The sequence below is a fragment of the Eretmochelys imbricata genome, chromosome 3 (genome assembly GCF_965152235.1).
Source record: "Eretmochelys imbricata isolate rEreImb1 chromosome 3, rEreImb1.hap1, whole genome shotgun sequence".
NCBI lineage: Eukaryota > Metazoa > Chordata > Testudines > Cheloniidae > Eretmochelys > Eretmochelys imbricata.
In genome coordinates, this window is record NC_135574.1 from 55440712 (window position 1) to 55459068 (window position 18357).

The 18357-nt window shown below is 42.0% G+C and overlaps 1 protein-coding gene across 5 annotated transcripts in view; it reads right to left on the bottom strand.

The window, feature by feature from the left end:
- Positions 1-18357, bottom strand: part of LMBRD1 (LMBR1 domain containing 1) — a 241864-nt gene that overhangs the window by 153752 nt on the left and 69755 nt on the right. For all 5 annotated transcript variants that reach the window (XM_077812671.1, XM_077812673.1, XM_077812670.1 and 2 more), the window contains exon 6: positions 13659-13747. In XM_077812671.1, coding sequence (XP_077668797.1) covers positions 13659-13747 — 89 coding nt within the window. The remainder of the gene's footprint in view (positions 1-13658; positions 13748-18357) is intronic.

Below are 18357 nucleotides of genomic sequence, written 5' to 3' on the forward strand. Positions count from 1 at the left end.
ACAGACAGAAATAGTTATTCTATTCAGCACAATTCTTTTCTCAGCCATTTAAAGAAATCATAATCTAACACATACCTAGCTAGATTACTTACTAAAAGTTCTAAGACTCCATTCCTGGTCTATCCCCGGCCAAGACGACTACAGACAGACACAGACCCTTTGTTTCTCTCCCTCCTCCCAGCTTTTGAAAGTATCTTGTCTCCTCATTGGTCATTTTGATCAGGTGCCAGCGAGGTTACCTTTAGCTTCTTAACCCTTTACAGGTGAGAGGAGCTTTCCCCTGGCCAGGAGGGATTTCAAAGGGGTTTACCCTTCCCTTTATATTTATGACAGGTTCCGATTCCTTTAAATGGCTGAGAAAAGCAGCTGTGCTAAATGGAATGTAGATTCCTGTTTTTGTGTCTTTTTGTAACTTAAGGTTTTGCCTAGAGGGATTCTCTATGTTTTGAATCCAATTACCCTGTAAGGTATTTACCATCCTGATTTTACAGAGGTGATTCTTTTTACTTCGTCTTCTATTAAAATTCTTTTTAAGAATCTGAATGCTTTTTTTCATTCTTCTTAAGATCCAAGGGTTTGGGTCTGTGTTCACCTATGCAAATTGGTGAGGATTTTTAATCAAACCTTTCCCAGGAAAGGGGGTGTAAGATTTGGGAGGATTTTGGGGGGAAAGACATTTCCAAATGGGCTCTTTCCCAATTATATCCCTGTGAGACGTTTGGTGGTGGCAGCGAAAGTCCAAGGGCAAAAGGTAAAATAGTTTGTACCCTGGGGAAGTTTTAACCTAAGCTGGTAAAAGTAAGCTTACCATGTTTTCATGCAGGTCCCCACATCTGTACCCTAGAGTTCAGGGTGGGGAAGGAACCTTGACAGGCTGTGTGTAGAAATACAGATGTAGAAAACTTCCGGACTTTTGGGCAATTGCAGGGACGAGAAAAAAGTTTGTTCAACAACTTTTGGTCTTCGATGAAGTTGAGTAATATTGGCTTATTTACTCTCCATCTACAAGAAATATTTAACACTTAGCTTTTTTCAGTAGATTAAATGCTCTTTCAGAAGAACGATTCAGTCACTAGGGATTCTAGAGCTAACGTCACAGTTTCATCCATGTCTGGCTGACTACCTGGCTAAATTTGGAAAGAAATAAACCCTCTTATCTTTCCTCAACTATGTACAACAAATTAATTGACTTGGTAAGAAAGAAAATTAAAAATACCATAGCAGGAGAATTACAGCAAGCCAGAATTACAGCAAGCCAACAATTCCTGTAATTGTTGATTCAGTACCTCATGGAGTGCATATAGACCCAACTCACACTCATATTCTGATTCCTCAATTCAGAGGGACAAATAATTGAGTGATTGTTTCAACCTTTTAAGAACCACAGGTGCAAAACTGGGCAAGGCTGTGGTGGCAATGATAGATAACCTAGGTTTGGATACATCTAACTGCCGTGGACAATTTTATGATAATGCTAGTAATATGGCTGGTTGTCTGCAGGCCCATCTACCATGGAAAATTTCTGCTTGTACAATATATTGCCTAAATTTACCTGTAGTCAATGGCTGTCAAATATAGAGAGAAGAGTAGCATAAAATCCCTCCTTGGCAGCTGTAGTAAATTATTTTACCTGTAAGGGGTTAAGCTCAAATAACCTAGTTGGCACCTGACCAAGAAGACCAATGAGGAAAGAAGATACTTTCAAATCGTGGAGCGGTGGGAGGATTTGTTTGTGGCTCTTTGTTCCCTCTCTGGACGGAGGAAGAGACCAGGTACAACATCTCCTGAAAATATACCTGGAATAAATCATCTAAAATTACAGAAATTGTAAGTAGGGCAAGGAAATATGCATTAGGTTATCTTTTGTTTTGGCTTGTGAATTTTTCTATGCTACAAAGGTAGTTTTATTCCTGTTTTTGTAACTGTGAAGCTGAGCCAGAGGGGAATCCTCTGTTTTAAATCTCTGTATTGACCCTGTAAAAAGAAAAAAAAAAAAAAAAAAGTGTACTTGTGGCACCTTAGAGACTAACCAATTTATTTTATTATTTTGTAGCTCATGAAAGCTTATGCTCAAATAAATTGGTTAGTCTCTAAGGTGCCACAAGTACTCCTTTTCTTTTTGAGAATACAGACTAACACAACTGTTACTCTGAAACCTGACCCTGTAAAGTTACCTTCCATCCTGATTTTGCAGGTGTGATTGCATCGACTGCTGAGCCTCCACAGACGAGCCAGAGAGGAGCAGCCAGGATGCCCTGCGCTCAGTGATGGCTAAGGCCAGGGTTCGGGCGGTGATATCCGCTGCATCCAACGTGGCCTGGAGCAATCGCCCTGGCCGCAGCCATGCCCTCCTCCATGATTGCCTGGAACTCCTCCTTAAAGTCATAGTGTCCCAGGAGGGCCTGATCGTTGGCCACCCTTGACTAGAGGATGAACAAACAAGTCTAGTCTCTTGGAGTCCTTTATTCTTAGGGGGTACCCCAGGCTGACCCTGTCACTCCCTGTGGTTAACTGCCTCTACCACTAGGGAGTTGGGAGCAGGGTGGGTGTACAGGTACTCGTGGCCTTTGGATGGTACAAAGTACTTGTGCTTAGCTCCCTTGGATATGGGCAGGAACAGAGGAAGGACTTTGCCACAGGATATTAGTGATCTTTGAGACCCCTTCATGAAGGGGCAAAGCCACCCTGGCCGGTGCTATGGAGCAGGGGAATCGAAGGAGAGTCCGAGGACTCATCTAACTCCTCCGCCTGAAGACCCGGGTTGGTAGCGACCCTCTTCAGTAGCTTCTGCTGCACTTTAGCATCATCCAGAGGAACCAGGGGCCCTGTTATAGCCTTGTCTGGTGATAAGGAGGAGGATGCCGGTGTCGTAGGGTCCTCCACAACCATTGGTGGCCCAGTGGCTTGCTCCCCTACTCCCTCTTGGACTTGCGGTGTCCTTGTGCCAAGGCTTTGTGCACTGGAGGAGGTCAGGAGAGAGAGGCAGCTGGTCTCGGAGGCTCCGAACACAGAGCAGGGAGGCCCAGGTGAACCCCCACAGGTTCCATGGGTACCACAGTGCCAGCCACTGTACCTAAGGCCACGGGGCTGGTTTCGGTACCAACAGTGTCCCGCCGTCAGGGAACCTCGCTCTGAACCAGGGCTGGATCCTGAGCGGTCGCTCCCAGGCGACCAGGACAGAGCAGAATAGTGGCTCTGCCCCAACCGATGCCAGTCACTCTGCCTGGAGTTTGATCTGAAATGGGGTCTTGGGGACAGGTGGTACTTGACGGATCTGTGACTGTCTGAAACCGGCAATCTACGTCTCGCACTTGACAAATGGTACCAGGATGAGGTGCAGGACCAGGAGTCAGAATGGGCCCGCACGCGGTGATGCCCTCCTAGGGGATCGGTGACTGTCAGAGGAATGGTAGCGTTGATCACTTGATGGGTCCCTGGAGCGATACTGTGGTCTCGGAGATACCGGGTGCTGGGAACAGTACTCCTGCTGGAGGGCATGTGCTTCCAGAGATCTGCACCTGGTGTTCGGCGAGCTGCACCTCGAGCCTCTCTGCCAGTACCCAAAGTCTGGGAACTGAATGAGGCTGTGTTGCGTCTGCCTTTCACAGTCAGAGACATGGCGGCTATGGGAGGGCGAGCACTAGTGGGACGTGCCCTGTGACAGAGAATTATACCGCTGAGGTGGGGACTGGGGCAGTCCAAATGTGGGTTTACCCCGTCACCAGGGAATCGCAGGAGCCAGTGTGGGTGGCACCAGGAGGGACATGATCTCATGTGCTGCCTGCAGGGCCTCCGACATGGACAGTACCTGGAGCTGGTGGAGGCCTCTGCCACTATCCGGGGTGGCTTGCGGGCAGGCTACCCCGCTCAACCAGAGCTTTGGCCTGAGATTCCTATAGGGGGTAAAGACTTGCCCAGCCCGGGACATGGCTCGCACACAGACTTATCTTTTCCCTTGCGGGAAGCTGGAGACCGAGCCCGTGCCGTCTTCTTGGTCGGAGCCCCGGATGTGGACTGGAACCGGCGAGTGAACGGTCCCAGTGGGACACTGCGTATCGAGGGCACAGGGCTCGGTGCTGAGTCGGAGCTATGCTCTGGTGCCTGGGGTAAGGGCCAACTCCATAAGGATCACTCTATCACTCAAATATCGCACTCCTCCTTAGTCTTTCACTTGAAGGACTTGCAAATTTCGCACTTTTCATTAACGTGCCCTTCACCCAAGCAACACAGACAGCTGCTGTGTGGATCACTAATGGGCATGGGCCTCTTGCAGTAATCACAGGGCTTAAAGCCTGGGAACCAGGGCATGCCCCATCCCAAGGCAAAGTCCTGTTTGGGACCTATGAAGTTTAACTGTAGCTAAGGGATTTACTAACACTAACAGAAAACTATATACACTATCATACAAGAATTAACGAGTTCGTACGAACAAGAAAGCAACAGAGCCAGCTGAAGTAGCTACAGTTCCAGCATGGTCACTGGTGGCAAGAAGGAACTGAGGGTGGGGGGAAGCCGGCAGCACCTTATATACCGTGGCATAGGCCTGCCACTCCAGGGGGGCACCGGAGCCCAGTCCCCGATGGATATTGCTGAGGGAAAACACTTCTGGCACCAGTGCATGTGGTGAGCACTCACCTAAGTTGAATGGACATGAGAAAGCACTGTAAGAAGAACTGGATTATACAGCAGAAAAAGTAAACTGGAAAGATTTTCACTAATTTCAGCTTAATGTCAGATACTACTTGGAGCAATAGTAGGCACAACATTTTCAGAAAGCAGTATTTTTTAAGTTGACAACGTCCCTTTCATGGTACTCATTTACTTAACTAAAACTCCAGGAGATTTTTTTTTCCCCAAACATTCTTTCTCCAAAAGTTTATATTGAGCTAAACTAGCCCTGTAGTCACAGTATAGATGCTTTGAGTCATGACAAATATCTTCAAACCCATGACACTTATCTGTTGAATCAGTGTGTAACCTGAAACTGTTTTTTCTAGTTAGCTATCCATCTGAAACTACATCCTTCGTTTCAAGCCACCATGCATGCTCTGAAATGTTTTATAACCTCAGTCAAATTCTGCCAACTGTATGACCATATGTATTACAGGTATGGCTGCTCAGTTTCGCCTTGATTTATTAGTATAAAATGTTATTTGTACAGTGCTAGCCCCTACTAGCCCCAATCATAGACCAAGAACCCATTATGCTTGGCACTGTTCAAATACATGGAGACAGTCCCTGCTACAAAGGTCTTATCCCAAGTGTAAGACAGGACATTAGGGGGTTACAGAGACAAGGGAGCACAGGAAAACAATGAGACAATATATTGTCAGCATGATAGGCAATTGTCAGCACACCAGCTGTTTAAGTGTTTCAAAAGCATAACGAAGCACTGATTTAAGGAGGGATATGAATTATGACAGTGAGCTAGTTTTGTGGATGTTTATGGGGAATCTACCCACGTGTGAGAGGTAGCAAGAGCACAAGCATCAAGGTGCTGTTTCAAAGCGTAACAAATGGGTGATGAATGCTGGCATCTGTGGCACAGCAGATACAGAAGTTGTCATATCCACAGCATTTAAGAGTTGAGAAGTATCATGGAGATATACTATGAAAGTTCCGGGTTGGGGGGGTTGGAGGACAGAAAGAGAGATTAACATGGTTGAAGCAACAAGCTAGGAAAATTATCTTTACAGCAGTGTTTTGATTAGATATAAGAAAGCAAGACTGCATTTATCAAGGCCAGTGAGTACGTTGTCAAGAAAAGACGACAGGTTTTAGTTGCACAGATTCAGAGAAGAGGCACATCTTAGCGATGTTATGCTAGAAGAATTGGTAAGATTTAGACATGACCTGGATGTGAGGATCTAGAGAATGCGGAGTCTAAGATGATACTGAAGTTACAAGTCTGAATGACAGAGGATATGGATGTTATCCACAACGACTGAAAGAGAGCTTGGAATGTGGAAGACTAAGCACTCTTCTGTCCTCAAGAGGTTACAATACAAATGAGACAATAAGTAAGTAAATGAGCCTAAAACAATATTTAAGGAAACAGTAATAATGAAGTGAGCTATAGCTCATGAAAGCTTATGCTCTAATAAATTTGTTAGTCTAAGGTTTCAGAGTAACAGCCGTGTTAGTCTGTATTCGCAAAAAGAAAAGAAGTACTTGTGGCACCTTAGAGACTAACCAATTTATCTGAGCATAAGCTTTCGTGAGCTACAGCTCACTTCATTGGATGCATACTGTGCGTGTATATAAAAAGATCTTCTGCACTTTCCAAAGCATGAAAAAATACCTCCTCCCACCCCACTCTCCTGCTGGTAATAGCTTATCTAAAGTGACCACTCTCCTTACAATGTGTATGATAATCAAGTTGGGCCATTTCCAGCACAAATCCAGGGTTTAACAAGAAGGTCGGGGGGGGAGGGGGTAGGAAAAAAACAAGGGGAAATAGGCTTGAATAGAGACTGGGAGTGGCTAAGTCATTATGCAAGGTAACCTAAGTTAATTGTATCCAATTTGCAAATGAATTCCAATTCAACAGTTTCTCGCTGGAGTGTGGATTTGAAGTTTTTTTGTTGTAATATAGCAACTTTCACATCTGTAATCGCGTGACCAGAGAGATTGAAGTGTTCTCCAACTGGTTTATGAATGTTTTAATTCTTGACATCTGATTTGTGTCCATTTATTTTTACGTAGAGACTGTCCAGTTTGACCAATGTACATGGCAGAGGGGCATTGCTGGCACATGATGGCATATATCACATTGGTGGATGTGCAGGTGAACGAGCCTCTGATAGTGTGGCTGATGTTATTAGGCCCTGTGATGGTGTCCCCGAATAGATATGTGGGCACAGTTGGCAACGGGCTTTGTTGCAAGGATAGATTCCTGGGTTAGTGGTTCTATTGTGTGGTATGTGGTTGCTGGTGAGTATTTGTTTCAGGTTGGGGGGCTGTCTGTAGGCAAGGACTGGCCTGTCTCCCAAGATTTGTGAGAGTGTTGGGTCATCCTTCAGGATAGGTTGTAGATCCTTAATAATGCGTTGGAGGGGTTTTAGTGGGGGCTGAAGGTGATGGCTAGTGGCGTTCTGTTATTTTCTTTGCTAGGCCTGTCCTGTAGCAGGTGACTTCTGGGAACTCTTCTGGCTCTATCAATCTGTTTCTTCACTTCTGCAGGTGGGTACTGTAGTTGTAAGAATGCTTGATAGAGATCTTGTAGGTGTTTGTCTCTTTCTGAGGGGTTGGAGCAAATGCGGTTGTATTGCAGAGCTTGGCTGTAGACGATGGATCATGTGGTGTGGTCAGGGTGAAAGCTGGGAGGCATGTAGGTAGGAATAGCGGTCAGTAGGTTTCCGGTATAGGGTGGTGTTTATGTGACCATCACTTATTAGCACCGTAGTGTCCAGGAAGTGGCTCTCTTGTGTGGACTGGTCCAGGCTGAGGTTGATGGTGGGATTGAAATTGTTGAAATCATGGTGGAATTCCTCAAGAGCTTCTTTTCCATGGGTCCAGATGATGAAGATGTCATCAATATAGCGCAAGTAGAGTAGAGGCGTTAGGGGACGAGAGCTGAGGAAGCGTTGTTCTAAATCAGCCATAAAGATGTTGGCATACTGTGGGGCCATGCGGGTACCCATAGCAGTGCCGCTGATCTGAAGGTATACATTGTCCCCAAATGTAAAATAGTTATGGGTAAGGACAAAGTCACAAAGTTCAGCCACCAGGTTAGCCGTGACATTATCGGGGATAGTGTTCTTGACAGCTTGTAGTCCATCTTTGTGTGGAATGTTGGTGTAGAGGGCTTCTACATCCATAGTGGCCAGGATGGTGTTATCAGGAAGATCACCGACGGATTGTAGTTACCTCAGGAAGTCAGTGGTGTCTCAAAGGTAGCTGGGAGTGCTGGTAGCGTAGGGCCTGAGGAGGGAGTCCAAATAGCCAGACAATCCTGCTGTCAGGGTGCCAATGCCTGAGATGATGGGGCGCCCAGGATTTCCAGGTTTATGGATCTTGGGTAGTAGATAGAATATCCCAGGTCAGGGTTCCAGGGGTGTGTCTGTGCGGATTTGATCTTGTGCTTTTTCAGGGAGTTTCTTGAGCAAATGCTGTAGTTTCTTTTGGTAACTCTCAGTGGGATCAGAGGGTAATGGCTTGTAGAAAGTGGTGTTGGAGAGCTGCCGAGCAGCCTCTTGTTCATATTCCGACCTATTCATGATGACAACAGCACCTCCTTTGTCAGCCTTTTTGATTATGATGTCAGAGTTGTTTTGAGGCTGTGGATGGCATTGTGTTCCGCATGGCTGAGGTTATGGGGCAAGTGATGCTGCTTTTCCACAATGTCAGCCCGTGCACGTCGGCGGAAGCACTCTATGTCGAAGTCCAGTCTGCTGTTTCGACCTTCAGGAGGAGTCCACCTAGAATCCTTTTTTTTTTTTTGTGTAGTGTTGGTAGGGAGGTCTCTGTGGATTAGTAGGTTGTTCAGAGGTATGTTGGAAATATTCCTCGAGTCGGAGACATCGAAAATAGGATTCTAGGTCACCACAGAACTGTATCATGTTCGTGGGGGTGGAGGGGCAGAAGGAGAGGCCCCGAGATAGGACAGCTGCTTCTGCTGGGCTGAGAGTATAGTTGGATAGGTTAACAATATTGCTGGGTGGGTTGAGGGAACCATTGCTGTGGCCCCTTGTGGCATGTAGTAGTTCAGAAAGTTTAGTGTCCTTTTTCTTTTGTAGAGAAGCTAAGTGTGTGTTGTAAATGGCTTGTCTAGTTTTAGTAAAGTCCAGCCACGAGGAAGTTGGTGTGGAAGGTTGGTTTTTTATGAGAGTATCCATTTTTGAGAGCTCATTCTTAATCTTTCTCTGTTTGCTGTAGACGATGTTGATCAGGTGATTCCGCAGTTTCTTTGGGAGCGTGTGGCACAAGCTGTCAGCATAGTCTGTGTGGTATGTAGATTGTAACGGATTTTTTACCTTCAGTCCTTTTGGTACGATGTCCATCTGTTTGCATTTGGAAAGGAAGATGATGTCTGTCTGTATCTGTACAAGTTTTTTCATGCAGTTGATAGATTTCCGCTCCATACAGCTAAATGCAGTGCCTTGCATAATGACAGGTTTCAGAGTAACAGCCGTGTTAGTCTGTATCCGCAAAAAGAAGAGTACTTGTGGCACCTTAGAGACTAACCAATTTATTTGAGCATAAGCTTTCGTGAGCTACAGCTCACTTCATCGGATGCATACTGTGGAAAGTGTAGAAGATCTTTTTTTATACACACAAAGCATGAACAAATACCTCCTCCCACCCCACTCTCCTGCTGGTAATAGCTTATCTAAAGTGATCACTCTCCTTACAATGTGTATGATAATCAAAAAAAAAGATCATCATCTTTTTTTTTGATCATCATACACATTGTAAGGAGAGTGATCACTTTAGATAAGCTATTACCAGCAGGAGAGTGGGGTGGGAGGAGGTATTTGTTCATGCTTTGTGTGTATAAAAAAAGATCTTCTACACTTTCCACAGTATGCATCCGATGAAGTGAGCTGTAGCTCACGAAAGCTTATGCTCAAATAAATTGGTTAGTCTCTAAGGTGCCACAAGTACTCCTTTTCTTTTTGCGGATACAGACTAACACGGCTGCTACTCTGAAACCAGTAATAGGAGTGTGCTTACATAGGCTAAGAGCATAAGCTGATAGTTCCAAGTCAATTCCCAAAGATCTTCCACCTAAATAATTTCACTTATTATGGAAGTAGCTAGAGGCCCTAGTTAAGATACGGGAACCCTATTGTGGTAGGCACAGCACACTTTTGCTTTATTAAAAAAAGCACAAGTGCAGGAAGGGGAGACAGATAAGGTAAATGTGAAACAAGCATGTTTCAACATAACAAATAGTCCTAGGTAGCAATGTCTTCTATGAATCAAGGTAGAAGTGGATCTTGAGGAAGGGGGATTTGAAAGAACTTTCTCTTGGTAATTTATGGACTAGTTCAGAAAGTTCACATACAAGGGGCAACAGAAGAAAATTTAAAGATGCTTACTGGAGAAGCAGACAAGGAAGAAATTGATGTTATCAGTTATCACTTGCACAGCAGAAGTGGTGTATCAGTAAGCCCCTTGGTTTAAACTGAAAACTAAATTTTACCAAAAAATTCCTGGGGCTTACAAAAATTACTCAGTTTTGTCCGATTTTCACCCTGCTTTTGTATCATTCAAATACATTAAAAAAGTGTATTGTATTTTCCTAATAAAACAATGTATGGCATGAGATATATGTATTAAAATAATACATTAGTTTGTGTGTGTGTATATGCAAATCTGCCTATTGAAGTAAGGATTTGTATTAGTCTAGAAGATGCACACAACACAAGCTCTGAAGTGCATGTGCATCTGCAGATAATCGATGAAAGATTTGACACTAAAATAGGAAGAAAATGAAAATCTGTATCGAATACATTTCAGAACACAAGTATTAGAAATTTAAAAAAAAACAGGAGAAAAGGATGAAGTTGAGTGTATGCGCTGCAAATGGTGTGGCCCAATTCTTAAAGGTAAATATTTATAGGCTAATAGTTTTAGGGTTACAACAGTCAACTGATAATTCAAATTACAAGTTTTATTTGGGGAGTAGAGATATAGTTTTCTTAAACTCAGAGGTGGCATTGTGTTTTGAGTTCTATTTTAGTTCTGCAGCAAACCACACTGATGAACAGAATTCAAAGCATTAATCTACTAAACACTTTTCTCGCCATCTTTCCATCCACCAAAAAAAACCCAGATAGTCACCCAGAAAAATTAATATAGTTTTTTGCCCTGATTTTTGCCTCTTTTTGTTATCGTGGTAATAAACACTCAAGTTCCCAGGAAAAACTAAATAAAATGAAAACTGAAAACAAAGGGCCCTATGTATCAACAACAAAAAAGATAATCTGGGTGGGGAAAAACTGTGATGGGCTTTTAAAAGCAAAGCAAAAGACGAACTCGATGTGGTGGAAAAGGCAGGGTCAGTACAGTGAGCCAAAGGATGGTAATGTGGTGAGAAGAAGCCTGTATGTGATGAACAAAAACCCAATAAGGATGAAGATATGATAAAAACAAAATGTTTTACCAAAACAAGAAAAGTATTGAGCACAGGGACTGAAATTCAGTACTGGCTGGGGAGGAAGCACGAAAATATAGGATGTTAAGTCTTCTGTTTAGTTTCCTATGATTACATAGAAATTCTGGACATTTTTCTTTTTTACCTCCAAAGCGTTCCAACAGTTAGGACAGTAAACAGATAAGACTGTTAGTAATAAGTAGTTTGACCTTGTTCTGAATACTGAATTTTTTCACCATCTTACAGAATTCTCAGAAAGCTTAAGACTGAAGTATTTAGTTACTCAAATAGTTAAACAAAAAACAAAACAAGCCCCTTTATTTACTATTTTTATGCTTGACAGATGAGTCCAGTCTGCTACTAGTTCAGTTATCATCAAAGACCCTATGGTATTATATGACCCAAAGTATTCAAACCACCAGGTAAGTAAACGAGAGACTCACATCTGCAGTGTACTTTGGACCAAGTTATATGCAAGATTCAAAACACTTAATCATTTGTTGTAGAAAAAGTTAGACACAAAGTCACACTACAAGAGGCCACTTATCCATCTGAATTAGTAATCTGTCTCCATATAATGCCTGTAGTCAATTGTGTAATAAAGAACTATATGCTACTGCCAACTGGCTTTGTTTATATACTAAAAGCAAGATAAATTACAAAGTGTAACTTCTTACATTAGAAGTATTTGTTCATATATCTAATCCTCCAACTCCTGATTGATTTTGGCAGTGAAACATATATGCAAATTAAACATTAATTGATTTCCATCATTTCATGTCTCAATGACCGCACATGTCCCATTGCTTTTGTATTATGGGAGAGCAGGATGACTAGAAGCGCGTGACTGGGCTTTAATATATTTGTGTAGTTTCAGATATCCATTTCCTCTTCTTTACAAGCTAAATAAATACCCAAACTAGCCTTTGTCACCCTCTTCTTGTATACCTTCACTATATCCTGGGCAAGTCAAAAGCAATATTCTATTGTAAATGTAAAGCTTGTTACTGTAGTCTTAATATTCTAGAAGTTACAAAGCATGCCCAACATCTTTCCAGATGCATTTTTTATACCTTCGTATGGAGAAGTTCTAAAATGAAGAGGAGCATATAAAAGGACATAATAGCCTAATTCAGTTTGCCCATAGACTTAATGAATGAAATCCTGGCCCTACTGAAGTAACAATAGGAATTTTGCCATTAACTTCAATGGGGCCAGGAATTCATCTAAGAAATTCAGACAAAGGAACAGCATCCAGGAACTCTTAGTCTTGATACACATTTTGTGGTGGTGAAAACTTGCAAATCCACACTATCAAAAAGCCATTTAGTGCCTCGGTTCATGTATTTTTCTCAGAATTATTCTGTTTTGACTATATCCCAGAATCCTTTGACTACAGCTTAGTGTTGGCCAGAAGTCTTCATTGTCTCCTCCAAATAAATAAATACACCAAACTTTTTCTTAAGTTAACAATTCAGAATTTTATGAGTAGTTTAATTTTTTCCCCTCTAGTAAGCACCACAACTATGCTGACTTATTACCTGTGTTAAATATAGTTTTTAGAGACCTTCAACCCGATTCAATTTTAAGTTTTTCCTATACCACCCATCACCATAGTATTAAAAGATACGAACTGTAATCCTGTCATTTTTATTAACCATTCATCTTTGGCATCCAAGTCATTACTAGTTGTACTGAACTTCACTGGTCTTAGGGCATCCATCACAATTACTAAACTCCTAAAAACGTAAGGGAAGACTGTCCAAAGTCAACAGTCTCTCCCACTCCTTGTACAAACCCCTGTTCCTCCTCCTCAACATCCCTTGACTCTTCTCCAGTGGAGCCTTCTACACTCAAATTTGAGGTAAGCTAAGCTAATAGAACTGGTTCCCATCCAGCAAATTTGATGTGCAAAGCTGACATCACATACCTAGAGCACTGAAAGGAATATCACCTCCCTATTTTGCAAAACGTGTGATGTCTAGTGCAAAAGATACAAAGAACTCCAATCTCATACCCCAATAGAGCAAGGTTTTTCAAATATTTGGTTATAATTCTGTGTGATGTTAAGACTATATACGTTCGCTGTATGACTTAAGATCTTAAACACTTATAGTTTTCTCTTAGTAAGATCCAAAGAAAAGATTGGACCTTTACATGGGTAACAAGGACGTCTAGAGATATAACCGTTAATGACAAAAAGTTTTTGGAAAGGGTAAAAAGTTTCTTGAGTCAGGGTTTAAGCTAGTCTCTAACTATTAAGGATTAGGATAACACCATTATGGGAGCAGTTTTTTGCAGCTTCCTCTCAGGCATCTGGTGCTGGTTACTGATGGAGACAATACTGGACTACCTGGACCACAGGTCTGATCCAGTATGGAAATTCCTATGTTAAAAACATTTTACCTGTCAATAACTGAATTCAAACAAATTCTATTCCTTATGAGAAAGCACATGCTATTTTTCTTATTCAGATGCCACTTCGCACTATTAAGGCAAAAAATATAACTAACTGTTTAACGCCAAGTTAAAACACAAAATTCCTGAAAGTACTTACGACTACTTCCAAGTTCCTCAAACAGGTATTTCACTTTCTCCCACTCAGTGGAATTTCTCTTCTGAGGAACATCCAATGGAATGAAGGCACTATAACAAGAAAAAAATTTAAACACTTTTTAAATTTTTAATTATTACAAATTAAAATATTTTAATGGGAAATCAATCTACTCCTGAAGAAAAAATCTCCTACATTAAGCTGAATATATACACACACATATAGAATGATTTTCTTCCAGAGCAATTTTTCATTTTAGTTTATATCCCTTCATACTAGCTATGCTTTTGTATAAATCAGTTTCCAATGTTGCAAATATTCTTCCTGCAAGTTATACGTAGTATAAGAGTGCTCTCTTCAGTTAAGATAACTACTTTAAACAGGTAGTTTATTTAGTGTACACCTCTGGGTTCTTCATACATAGAAAATAGTGGAGAGCATGTTATCAGATGCAGCAGCAGTAGTAGCCAAGTGCACAGTTGAGAGTGGGATTTAAGCATTTCAGTTATCCATTCAGTGTTGGATGGCATTAATTTCCACTTTATACTGCTGTAGAAAGTGCTTGTTAAGCTAAAATACTTATCTTCATAATACATTTTGGTCCAATTTGAACATCCAATTCACTAATTTTCACAAATATAGTCACTCAACATGTTCGAAATAAACTAGTTTTTCTAAAAAGAGCATCTGTTTCCACTTTATCTGATGAAGTGAGCTGTAGCTCACGAAAGCTCATGCTCAAATAAATTGGTTAGTCTCTAAGGTGCCACAAGTACTCCTTTTCTTTTTGCGAATACAGACTAACACGGCTGTTACTCTGAAACCACTTTATTCTTGCAGTTCTAAAGTCTCATATATCATTTATGCTGATCCCATGGTCCGAGAACTTCAGTTTTCTGACACCACGAGGCCTGATAAGAAATTCAAGTATAGTGTGATTCCAACCTTCATTATTATGACCAACACATGCTGTGCATTGGCAGCAATGCTGAACAGAGACCACCTCCTCACCTAAAAAAAATAAACCTGACAAAAGAGTGTGGAAAGTTTTGAGCTATCAATGACTTTTTTTAAACAAAAAAATGCAGCAAATAATTCTCCACCCCAACCATCAACCATCTAAACACTAATATTACACTGATTGTGCTAGAGTGCAACTGTTTACTGTGCAACCTGGAATAGGTTTACTGCAAAAATGGGCACAAAAAAGGAAGATAATTCTGAGAAAAGTAAATAAAAGGCACCCTTTCGCAAGTTAATCTTTAATAAATTGTATTCTTTTGTAGGGGTCAAGGAAAATACAACCTGAGATTACTTGTAGTTAATTATTTCAGTTTTACACTATATGGTTAAACCAGAAAGAATTTGCTCATAACCAGAATAAGCCCAGATATTTTTGGGACACAGACAATGAAGTGTGATTTTGGGAGCTGACCAAAAAGTTCTAAAAGCCATTGTGGCAATTCTGGGGGATGCTCAGTCGTGATTATAGATCTGTACTCCAAGATTTGTTTTATGTACAGATTTCTGAGATATAAACAATGTCAGAGGAAGCAGAAAGTTTCACCACATTCCCCCAGGCATAAAACTTGTGAAAAGTCACAGAGCAACCTTCACCGGGTTGCTCTCAGATGGCAAGTAGGTGGGTGGGGGGAGGCAAAGGAAAGACTTCACAGTTAGGCTTTGTAATAAAGGAAAGTGGTAGTTGGGCTCAGGCACACCAGAAGGGAGGGGCTTTGAAAAGAGCGAGTCCTTGAGAGAGGGAAAAACTGACTGGGAGGTGCATTCTGGAAGTAAAATGGAGACCAGGCTGGGTCCTTAGAGCTCCAGGGCTTACCAAAAGAATCTAAGTTGTGTATGTTCTATTCCAGTAGCTCATGAGGGAAGCCCATCTATATTTGCTTGTAGTGAAGTGTAAGATTAAATGCACACTGACTATTTTCTTCGATGCTTTGTGCTATTTGCTAGTAGACATACTTGTTGCAAAAAGGTTGTTTGTCACTGCAGATCACTGGACACAGGTTCCTGTCAGATTTGCACAGTGATAAGCAATAGACAGAGCATTGTAATCAGATCCCAGTCTAATAGTGGAAGAATTGTGCAATTCCACCCCAGGACAAGTAAGGGCATGTCATAAAAATAAAGGGAAGGGTAACCACCTTTCTGTATACAGTGCTATAAAATCCCTCCTGACCAGACGCAAAACCCTTTCACCTGTAAAGGGTTAAGAAGCTAAGATAACCTCGCTGTCACCTGACCAAAATGACCAATGAGGAGACAAGATACTTTCAAAGCTGGGGGGGGGGGGGGGCAAAGGGTCTGTCTGTCTGTGAGATGCTTTTGCTGGGAACAGATCAGGAACACCATCTCAGAAACTCTGGTAAGTTAGTAAGTAATCTAGCTAGAAATGCCTTAGATTTCCTTTTGTTAAATGGCTAGTAAAAATAAGCTGTGCTGAATGGAATGTATATTTCTGTTTTTGTGTCTTTTTGTAAATTAAGGTTTTGCCTAGAGGGATTCTCTATGTTTTGAATCTGATTATCTTGTGAAGTATTTACCATCCTGATTTTACAGAGGTGATTTTTTTTTTTTTTTTTTTTACTTTTTCTTAAATTAAAATCCTTTTAAGAATCTGATTGCTTTTTCATTGTTCTTAAGATCCAAGGGTTTGGGTCTGTGTTCACCTGTACAAATTGGTGAGGATTTTTATCAAGACTTCCCCAGGAAAGGGGGTGTAAGGCTTGGGGGGATATGTTGAGGGAAGATGTCTCCAAGTGGGCTCTTTCCCTGTTCTTTAACACGCTTGGTGGTGGCAGCAGCATAGGGTTCAAGGACAGGCAAAGTTTGTACCCTGGGGAAGTTTTTAACCTAAGCTGATAAGAATAAGCTTAGGGGGTCTTTCATGCAGGTCCCCATATCTGTACCCTAGAGTTCAGAGTGGGGAAGGAACCTTTACAGGGCATGACACCCAAAAAGACCCTGATAAAAGGCAGATGTAGAGGACTGATGTGTAGCATCAAGGAATCTTGCCCCTATGTTATTGGGGTCTTTTTCCAGCAGCAGACTTAAGAGGCTGCTATCACTTCTGAGGTTGGAACTCCTGGTATCAAGGACGTTTGCCCTGGAAGTCAGAAGCAGAGGGATATGTGGATGTGATCTGTGTCAGATCCAAAGATCCAGGCCTTGATGCCTTTGGTGCTCTCTCACTGAAGAGGCTAATGCTCTCAAAGGGAAGATCTTCAATCTTGCCCTGTGGTTCTGATGTAAAGCCAGAAAAGCCTAACTAAAAATATCTTGGTAAGCCCTCATCCTCCATGGCCATAATTTAGGTCATTGAGTCAGAAGAACCACAGGCAGCTCTTAGCAAATGCTTGGCCTGGATATGACCCTCATCACTAGGGTATTTGCTGCTTCCTTTTACTTCTCTGGAAGGGAATCCATGGCATGCGATGGCATCGCAAAAGGCATGACTGCAGTAGGATATTAGACTCATGTCATTGGGTATCCTGATGCCAAGAAAGTCAAATGAATATGCTCTTCTTCCAATTATGTCCAACTTCCATTTCTCCCTGTTCAAGGAAGGGGAGGGGCAGCATATGGTGACTAATCCCTCTCACTCTCTTATGAGAAGACACCTAAAATTTTGGCTACAGGATGCTGCGTTAAAAACTAGAGGCCCTTATCTGCTAGTGGGTTCATCCTGTCTGTACATTTAGGGACAGGCTGTCCCTAGCAGGTTGAAGAAAACAGAACCAAAAGGGAGAGCTAGCTCCTACTTTGGATGGGACTACAGGATATGAAAACAGTGATCCCTGCCCTGGAATCTTCCAACCCTAACAGCAGCTAGGGTCTGTTATCCTCTCTAGGAGCTCTTCAAACGGTGTACTCATCACACACTGAAGACGACCCAATCTGGTCCTCTGGTGAGACAGATGATGTTCTCCAGGGAGACTTATGAGTCTTCCAGGGTGTTTATCTTTCCAGTCATCCTTGTCAGGCTGCTCTGTATGATGGTTAGGAAGAGGTGACAGGAGAACCAGTGTCCCTGGTAGCATAGGCTGAGACATGGGCTGGTTGAGGATGCCAATGCTGGCATGGTGCCAGTGCTGAAGTATGCCTTATGAGTCTGTAGATTAAGTCAGTGTAGACATAAGCTTCTAAGAGGTCCTTTAAAAGCTTGTAATAATGTCACATCAATAACTGGAGAGTTTCTTGCATGAGATCTTGCCAAGAAGCTGGTGGTTCAGGCAAAGGAGAAAGATCTGAGTTCACTGGTCTGCATGAGAGACTTCATCCCTTATGGCACTGGAGGTGCTCTGTGTTGCTCCTGGAATGAAAGGAGGACTAGATGACAGTCCTAAATTCATCTTTCAGATGTCTTAGTACCATACAACATTTTGATTAAAGACTAGAATTACCTAAAGATAACATAGCACATAGCAATTAAAATTGGCTAATGGATAGGTCTCAGAACGTAACTATAAAACGCATATATTTCTAAACAAGTCCCATAAGGGATTGGTTCTGGGTCCTATGCTATTGAACATTTTTATAAATGACCTAGAAGAAAACAAAAATTACTGAAAGTTTGAAGAGCACAAAAATTGGGGGAGCAGTAAATAAAGAGAACAGATCACTGTCAAAGCAATCTGAATTGCCTCATATACTGGGCACAAACATATATACCCAAGTACTAAGAATG